At 42.3% G+C, this 9,704-nt stretch overlaps 1 protein-coding gene across 1 annotated transcript in view; it reads right to left on the bottom strand.

The window, feature by feature from the left end:
* Window positions 1-3,404: 3,404 nt before the first annotated feature.
* Cd80 (CD80 molecule) overlaps window positions 3,405-9,704 on the bottom strand; it is a 22,428-nt gene continuing 16,128 nt past the window's right edge. The window contains exons 4-6 of the mRNA XM_013351828.1: window positions 8,779-9,060; window positions 5,252-5,353; window positions 3,405-3,496 (exon numbers count right to left, since the gene is read on the bottom strand). Coding sequence (XP_013207282.1) covers window positions 3,405-3,496; window positions 5,252-5,353; window positions 8,779-9,060 — 476 coding nt within the window. The remainder of the gene's footprint in view (window positions 3,497-5,251; window positions 5,354-8,778; window positions 9,061-9,704) is intronic.

The following is a 9,704-nucleotide window of genomic DNA, read 5'->3' as shown; positions in this document are numbered from 1 at the left end:
AATCAAAGTATACCTCTAAAGAACATTTATCAAATGTAGTAGTCAATAATTTAATACAGCTTACTTCCTAAGTTGCTCCATAGATTGTTCCTTTTTATCACTTAATCTTCTTGATGTCTCATTTAGTCAGCCTAATGATCATTGAGTCTCAGTTAAACGCAGCAGCTTCCCCCACTCTTGTTTGGGTTTGCTTCCAATGTTTTGCCAGCTTCTTGCCAGTCCACTGCTTTTTATCTTCTTTGGTGACTTGTTGTGAGAGCAGCCATATAAAAATGGGCCCATTTCTTGGACAGTACAACAGAGTCCTTAAAATTATGCATCCAGCCACATTGAGAGACTTGGCTGCCTTTTGATATCCAACTCCAAATTTTCAAATGAGAATATCTGACTGTCTTGCCTTAAGTCAAATCCATTCCTGCCCTTGTGTAAGTTGTGGATGATGATTTCAGAGAAAAGGGAACCTTCAACATAGAAGCGGCAGTGGCTACTTCTTGTTTTCCCTTCCTTTGGGGGTCAGAGAGAAGGTGGGTCTTAGGGTCTTATGCAACCCATGCTGCCTGGAATTCAATCCTCCTGCCTTAACACCTCCCTCTCCCCATCCAGTGCTGGGATTACAGGCGTGTACTACTGTGTCTGACTTACGTGTTACTTCTCAGTTCTCCATTGGTAGCAGATGAAGAAATACCAAGGAGCAAAAGCCACTTCAAGGCATCTGGAAGTTCTATGGAAGGCTAGTATCACCTCAGTCACTTATGTGAAGATAGATTACTACTTAGTAAATGATCTCATTTTAAATGAGAACTTATCTCAAGTATTATGTAAAGGGGCAAACTAGCCTAAAGAGATTGCCAGTCCAATATGAACTAGTAGACTATGAACTGTGCCTCCAACCTGACTTTTGCTTTGAGGTTTGAAAGACATACATTCATGTTAGATACCAGAAAAAAAAAATTATGTTTGATCATTCTGTTTTCTCTTGAACCCGAGAAAGTGAAAGGAAAATACATGAAAAAATGCAGACTGAAAATTACTAATATATTTATTACCCTTGTATGGGTATACATACCAAAATATTTCCTACAAATTATACTAGGCCCTATAGGCCTTAGGAAAACAAACAGCTGGGCAGTGGTGGCACATGCCTTTAATCCCAGCACTAGGGAGGCAGAGACACATGGGTCTCTGAGTTTGAGGCCAGCCTGCTTTACAAGGTGAGTGTCAGAACAGCCAGAGCTACAGATACAGAGGGACCCTATCTCCAAAAACAAACAAAAAGCACCTAGAGCCTCATAGATGCTAGGCAAGTAATACCAGCATTTCAAATTAGCTTATCTACGAGCTCAGAGCTTAGGGTCTAACTGAGAGAGCAGTAGAGCCAGGAAGTCTGGATTCTGACTCACCTTCAAAATTCAGGTCCCCTCCTGGAGCCTCACTCAGTGTCTTCATTAATACAACTAGTGTTCTACCAAGTGTGGTAGCTCACACCTGTAATTCTGGCACTAGTTAGTGCAGGAGGATTGATGCGTGTTTGAAACTTATCTGGGCCACATAGTGACTTCTACATCACCTTGAGCAACAGGGTAAGACCCTATCTTAAAACACCAGGTGTTTGTGTGTATGTGTGTACCCTACTTTAAAACATTGTGCGGGTCTATGGTAGTTGGGCAGATGTGCTAGTGTTCCCCAATGTCCCTTCCAGACAAAGAATTCAGTCTCTAAACTGCTTTCTCAAGATCTACATGGCTACTGTAGTATGTGTTACATCCCTCTCTGGTCTTCTGCAAAACACTGGAGAGGCGTCTCCTAGAGAACACATGTTTGCAAGACACTGTTGGGTAGTCTTAGATTCCTGAAGACATTTACAGAAGAGGCCGGTAGCAAATGTAGGTGAGACCTGAGGGAACAAAAGAAATAAATGAATATTTCAACCCTAATATTTGAAGAGAGAAAAATACTATGTTTTAAACCTCAAGGCCAACTATATACTTAACTTGAGGTAACATAATAGATACCTGATAAGGAATATAAAAAATAGCCTAAATTTTATTGCATGAAATGCAGTATATTCACCAAGCAAATGTTTATTAAGCACCCGGTACTCCAAGTGACCTCTTAGGTTTTGCTTCTCAGTTCTCCATTGGTAGCAGATCAAGAAATACCAAAGAGCAAAAGCCACTTCAAGGCATCTGGAAGTTCTATGGAAGGCTAGTATCACTTCAGTCACTTATGTGAAGATAGATTACTACTTAGTAAATAATCTCATTTTAGATGAGAACTTTCTCAAGTATTATGTAAAGGGGCAAACTAGCCTAAAGAGATTGCCAGTCCAGTAAAACTAGTAGACTATGAACTGTGCCTCCAACCTGACCTTTGCTTTGAGCTTTGAAAGACATACATTCAGTCCCGTGTTCTCTTCCATAAAAGACCATGGAGTTCTAGGAATGCACACATTTGACCGGTGTTAACTATGATTTTCACAGAAGTTAATGCTGTGTTCATCCCACTGGCTGGAAGAGCATTTAGGACTTCCACTGTTCTAGTTCATGTGGAATCACAGGACCAAATCCAAAGTGTGTGTTTTCACTTCAGGCACTGCGGCATTTCACATGAACTGACTGCAAACCATGCCATGGAAAACAATGAAGATATGCTGGACCAGCTCCTTCGTGTGCTCCAGCAATTCACTGGTGGGGTGGATCAACTCATAGCCATGGATGTGGGCCTGGCTGGTAGCTGAGTTTGGTTAGCCCACTAGCTCTATGACCTCATCACCAGGGTGAGCTCTCCAGCTCTGCCCCGGCTAGCTCCCTCAATGCCACAGGCAGCAAGACATTGAGCATTAAGCACCAATGGCTTTTCCAGAGCTCTCTAAGCACTGCACAGTCCTCCCTATAACACCATGGTCAGGTCTGTCAGTACACAATACCCCACTCCTGGCACCAATATATGTCCTACTTAGGTTTCTGTTGTGATAAAACACTGAACTAAAGAAATTTGGGGGAGGAGGAGGTTTACATCTTATAGGTTCTCATCATCGAGGTAAAGCAAGTAGAAACTCAAGCAAGAAACGAACAGGGACTGATGTGAAGGCTATGAAAGGGTGCTGTCTACTGCCTCACTCCATCTTTCTCCTATCATCCAGAATCACCTGCTGAGCAATGTCACTACCCATAGTGGTCTGGGCCCTCCCCTGTCAATCATCAACCTAGCAAGTGCTCAAACTTGCTCGCAGGCAACCTGATGGAGAGAAATCCTCATTTAAGGGTTTTCTCTTCTATTTTGTGTCCAGTCGTCCAAAAGATCAGCTATCACAGTGCTGAAAGGAAGATTGTACCTCATGATCCACATAATACCATGTATGCCACATGGGTAGAGAAGGGCTAAAGGAAGGTAGATGGTTACCTTCAGACATTCTGTTTGGTCGATACTTCTACAGGCCCTAGGTAAATGATGTTGTTCTCTCTTTCGCTTGCCTCATTCCTTCTTCTGAAACATCCTTGAAGAGAAGCATAAATTATAACAACAGATGAGGATCCCATAAATCAGGCCTCTGTATTTCAGCAAAACATCCCACTACTATCTTATACCTAGAGTATGGTTCTTAAACCAGGAGAGTTTCAAATACCTCCCCTCCCATCTCCAGGGACAATTGGCAATTCCTGAAAAAAATGTCTTGATGTTATTGTGGAAAGATGAGGAAGCATCCTCTTGTGAACATCTTATATATAGTAAAATTCTACTATAACAAAGTATTATTTGGACCCCAAATGCCAATGTAGTGGTGAGAATGACAGACTCTGAACTGGAGAGTAAGATTAGTTAATTTGTTTTAGAAACATTATGAGTTCACTAGCTTTTGTATCTTAAGGTGATCTTCTCATAGCAGAGCATAACGTCTATTTGAGCTTTGACTTTTTTTATGTGTGCTGAAGGTTATAAAGTCAGCAGATGAAGCCGGGCGATGGTGGCGCACGCCTTTAATCCCAGCACTCGGGAGGCAGAGGCAGGCGGATCTCTGTGAGTTCGAGACCAGCCTGGTCTACAGAGCTAGTTTCAGGACAGGCTCCAAAGCCACAGAGAAACCGTGTCTCGAAAAACAAAAACAAAAACAAAAGTCAGCAGATGTTACTCTTCTAATTTGATTTGCTCAGGGGCTGTGACTCCTAGTCTAGTTGATAGCTTCTGGGTGATTATGGCCATAGGTCTGAACTAGAAAGTCCTCTTTAGTCAATCGCCGAGATTGAGGGCAGGCCATATCTAATGCCACAATTTAAAAACCTATAGTTTTCTAGACATATCTTCTAACCAACTACAGCCTCATTGATACAAAAATATTTTGAGTATAAGTTATAAACTGATTGGTCCATTAGCTCAGGCTTCTTATTAACTCTTATAGCTTATATTAACCCATTATTCTTATCTATGTTAGCCACATGGCTCGGTACCTTTTTCAGCAGGGCAGAGCACATCCTGCTTCTTCGGCGTCTGGGCAGGACTTCAGAAAGAATGGGCTTCCTCCTTCCCAGAGTCCTCCTGTTCCCCTTGCCCTACCTCTACTTCCTGTCTGGTTGTCTTGCCTATACTTTCTGCCTGGCTACTGGCCAATCAGTGTTTATTTAAAACATAATTGACAGAATACAGAATTGTCCCGCACCAATTTATGGCATCTAGCTTCCTAGGTCTTAGTGATCTCTACCAAAGAAAAGACTCTGCCTCTGAACCTTGTCATTCTTCCTTTCCTCCAAATCCAGAGATGAGAGTGTCAGTCAGCATCAGAGATGCTTTCAAAGTAGTCTAAAGCATCGGTGTCTCCAAAAAAAAATAGAAAGTATGGGAAATTGGCAAGATTGATCTAAAATACACTCATCCTTTTAAGACAGGACTTTGCTATAGCCTCAAAGTTTCTATGTAGCTCAGTCCAGTTTCTATCCTCCTATTTTAGTCTCGCGAGTGCAGAGATTATAAACGTGTGTCCTATATTTATCTTTCAGACTGGGTCTTAAGAACCATGACTTTCTGTCTTCAGAATCTGAATGCCTCGGAGAATCCTAGGTATACAGTAGGGATCCAGGATTTTCTTTCTATGGTGAATGGAAAGAATTTGATGAGAAAAATAATTAAGAATGTAAAGTTCCTGTAAATATGCTGCAAACATGATCAAAGACTAGACTGGGATGCCAAAGATGTGCTGACATGCATGATGGAGTCTAGGCTTCCATGGATTAATCATGATGATGAAGGTAGTACTTACTGTACATAACGTAGATTGCTATAGGTATTGCTAAAAAGACTCCTCCTAGCCCAATTACTAAGATTGTGGTTGTGTGATTTCTGTCAGGAGGGGCTTCTGGGGCTGTGGAGAAAAAAAAATAGTATCAGTTGTAATGTGCAGCCCATTGCCAGGTTCCCATCCTGTGCCTCTTCACCGCGCACCTGCGGAGAATCTCTGACTATGCCAGATACACAGATACACACTCTCCTGCACAGTCCTACCAAGAACATATCGTGGGCAGCTAACGTTCAAATGATAGATACTGAAGATGAAATAAGTAACGTGAGCGTTTGCATTGCCTGAGCTAACTTGGCATGAAGGAAGATTCTAAGGAGATACCTTAAAAGCTATTATCTCCACAGTTCATTTCTGTAGCTGATATGGCTGAATCTTACTAGCAATGTCATAATATAAACAGACAGACCTACCCTTTTCTCCTCCATTACACCTCCTGTCTTTCTCTTTCATGGTATCTTCACATCCTCTACCTCTACTCTTATACTCCGTGGAGTGGTTGCCTGAAGATTCAGGAGGCTTCGCATTCTCTTCAAGATTCATCTGTCTTTGCCCTCCAGTCTTAAGTTTGGGGGAGACTAAAGGAGCCAACAATGGCTCTGAATTGGTATTAGAGGGCCAGACTGGAAGACAGCCATGTGTGATAGCTTCTGATGAATGTCTCGTCTCACATGGAGCACATGGCCGATACAAAGCCCGCTGGGGCAGCAGGACAAAGAGATTGATATGTGTATTGCTGCCATCCAGTCCTCACTGAGGTAGCAGCTATACCATTCATTTCTTAATCGCTTTGAGAAATAGCAACATCTGAAGAAAGGACAGGGACATGATTTGAAGGGAATATTAGCAACATAACCTCCCTCTCTGGCTTCTCTGGAATGGCTTAGAAGCAAATCTCAAACACTAATTTGTTCTCAGCTTTTCCCATTACCAAGCCTCGTGGATGAAGTTTCTCTTTGAGCTTATTTCAGCCTTTGGCCCTATGAACCACCTTGTCCTTGGCATCTGAGATCCCACACTCCCCTGTTTCTGTTTGTAACATTCATCTTTCTTTGCAGGCACTTTTTCCTCATCTTAGCTTCTCCATATCATTGTTTCTTTCCATGGTGTCTGTCTGTGGCCCTGTCTGCCAGTATAATCTCACCCACATCCAAAGCTTGAAATACCATCTCATTTTTGAGTTTGAACCTTGCATTTCTTATCTCATTTCTCGACTCCAGATGTATTTATTATAGATCCAGCTGCTTACCAATGGCTGGAAGCCAACTGATGCAAACGAAATTCACTGTGTTTTCTTCTTAAAGCTTTATCTGTTTTTATTGTCTCTGTGTGGGTGTTTTGCCTGTGTGTATGTCTGTGCACCATAGGCCAGAGGAGGGCATCAAATTCTTCTGGGACTGGTGTTCCGGATTTTTGTAAACCACTCTGTGGTGCTAGACATGAAAGACAGGTCCTCTGGGAGAACAGCCCACACTCTTACCTGCTGAGCCATCTTTCCCAGCTCACGGTTTCCCCCGCAAAGCCCGCCGTCTACTGCCCACATTTGCCACTGCCCTGAACGGCATCCTCAGCCACCCAAGCAAGCGTGTCACACCTTCCTTGTTCTCATTTCCCAACCGCCTTCCATGGACTTCTGTGCTGTCTCAGAAGACCCCTGATGCCGAGCCCCTTTCCCCCAGGACCTTCTTAGTCTGGATCTTTCTAATCTGCCACTCACTAGCTTCCAAACTCACCTCACAAACAATCACTTATCCTAACTCTTGCCCCAAACAACGATGGCTGTCTGGTTAGTGAGATTTGAGGCTTTTCTTTAAAACTCTCTGTCAAGGGCTGGAGAGATGGCTCAGAGGTTAAGAGCATTGGCTGCTCTTCCTGAGGTCCCGAGTTCAATTCCCAGCAACCACATGGTGGCTCACAGCCATCTATAGAGAGATCTGGTGCCCTCTTCTGGTTTGCAGGTAGAATACTGAACACATAATAAATAAATAAATAAATAAATAAATAAAAGATTTATCTTAAAAAAATAATAAAACTCTCCGTCGACAAAAGCAGACCCCATGAGCAGTCAAAGCAACAGGGCCTGAGCCGAGAAATTAGAAATCAGTCATGTGTAGTAGCTCATTTCTCTATTTCCAGGGACGCCGAGATTGGAATGAGGTCAAGGCCAACTCAGGCTGCGTAGCAAGACCGTGCTCACGTGTGCGTGCTTATTCAGGTGCATCGGCAATGAGTCTGCATGACCTGCGGAGTCTAAAATACTGTCTGAATTCTTCCAGAAACATTCCAGCACTTTTGTCCTAAATCTCACATATACCCATATTACAAAAATGACTGACTAAACTAAATCCCCACCTTTAAAATTATATAAAACTTGTTAGTGATAGCTCTCTAAAATAAAAATGAAGTTCAAATTAATAAACTAGTGTCCACTTTATGAGCCAAGACTTTTTTAAGTAAAATTTCAGAATACATAAAAAGCGATGAAGAAATGAGTTTGGGGTGTTAAAATCATGCAGATATTTGGTTTGTACTGGAGACTAATGTTCTCAGGAAATTGTCTTATTACCTACAGAAGAACATAGTTAAAAGAATCCAGGTCAGATCTGAAAGAATAAATCGCTGAGCTATGTCAACTGGAAATAAAGAGGAAGGCAGAAGCCATGCCGCCGCTCCCATTAAATGCACATGTACTACTGACTGTCACACTGCATTGCTTCTGCACTGCACAGACACAGAAGACATCCTTAGAGTAGGGCTGAGGTGGGAGGAGAGTCCCTAGTGGGCCTCAGTCAACTCATTCAAATGCCCTTCAAATTAGATGAGCATTCCGGTACCTGAGAACCCTGAGAACCTGCCACGAATTTCAGATACATATGTTTATATCAAAACAGTTTCTTCATTCTATAATTTCACCTTTAGAGAAAGGGAATTCCATAAGTTTACTACTTATAAGAAAAACTATTGGCTCAAAATGACCTATTTCCCACCCCCCATCCCCAGCCTTTGTCCTTAAAGACTCTGATCACATAACTTTACCAGACTTGGCTCTGGGTGAACCAAAAGGTGGGATCAAATCTAGGGCTTTGGATGTGCTCCGGCCCCACACCCAGAGTGAATGAGTAGTTCTAAAAACAAAAATCCATTCCAAAAAGACAGTGGTTTGATAGCATGGGACCATTGAGATTGGGTATCCGAAGGGAAAATGCCAGAGTCAGGAAATTATAAAGAAGGACAAAATTTGGTGCTTTCAGAAAAGACAGCCGTTATTAGGCCTGTACATTTTAGAATATTTATTAAAAGAAAATAAAATGAGTCTAGTAATATCACCATCACCTGTCTAGTGACGTCAGCGAGTCATAACGACACTTCCTGAATGTCTAACATGACTAACGTTACCATCAGAGTCAGGGAGTTCAGTTCTAACATAAAGCTGGCTGGGTTATTCTTTTGGATACCCTATGGTAGACACTTTTCAGGGTAATGTGGCTTACGTTTTTCCCAGGTGTAGTTCTTTGACACTTGAGAGTCTCCATATGCTATGTGGCACACAATGCTGTGGTTGTATGTCACGTTGAAATCCATTTGGCTGCTGACAGTGTATAGTTCAGATTCAGGATCCTGAGAAATTGTTGTATTGATGCCTCTTATTTCTTTTCCATTTACCAACCAGGAGAGGTCAGGCTTCGGGAAACCTCCAGAGGAGAAGCACATTATTCTTCTAATGTCCACAGATGGATTTCCAAAGTGAGTTATATTAGGGATTGTGTAGTCAGCTGGAGACAGAACAAACGTGCAATTATACACAGGTACAGATCTGTGTGTACATGGTCAATAAGTGATCAAGCTTCAAAAAGGATGACAGAATAAGGTCGAATGTGCAAGTCTCTATAAGTCGTTAGTAAAAGAGCTGGTTTAAATTGGTCACGTCTGTTGTCTCCTAGCTTGAAGGAGATAGGAAAGCTCTTAGAGAGAGCAATAGGTTCGTGTGGATAAATGTACTGTTTGCTACTTTAAGAGGAGATGCGAAAACTGAATGCTTATTGAGTTCCTGTCCGTTAACTCTGGAAATTCTCTGTATGACAACCTTAGGAGGTCGGACTGCCATTTAATAGGGTAATGCATCAAGTGAAAAGGGTAGGGCATGCTTTGAGTCCTAGGCTGAGGGAGAAGGCTTGCTCGAATTCCACAAGTATGGGGCCAACGTGGAAAATAGAGTGAGACCCGGTCTGAAAAAAAAAAAAGCCCAAAGCCCGCCAGGGTGGCACATGCCTTTAATTTCAACACTGGGGAGGTAAAGGTAGGTGTATTTTTGTGAGTTTGAAGCCAGCCTAGTCTACAGAGGGAATTCCAAGGTTACCTAGAGAGAGACCCTGTCTCAAAAAACAAACAAACAAAATGAAAAAATGTTAAATAGCGC

This window comes from Microtus ochrogaster, chromosome 2, assembly GCF_000317375.1.
Source record: "Microtus ochrogaster isolate Prairie Vole_2 chromosome 2, MicOch1.0, whole genome shotgun sequence".
In the NCBI taxonomy this organism is placed as follows: domain Eukaryota; kingdom Metazoa; phylum Chordata; class Mammalia; order Rodentia; family Cricetidae; genus Microtus; species Microtus ochrogaster.
This window is presented reverse-complemented; position numbering and strand designations above follow the sequence as displayed.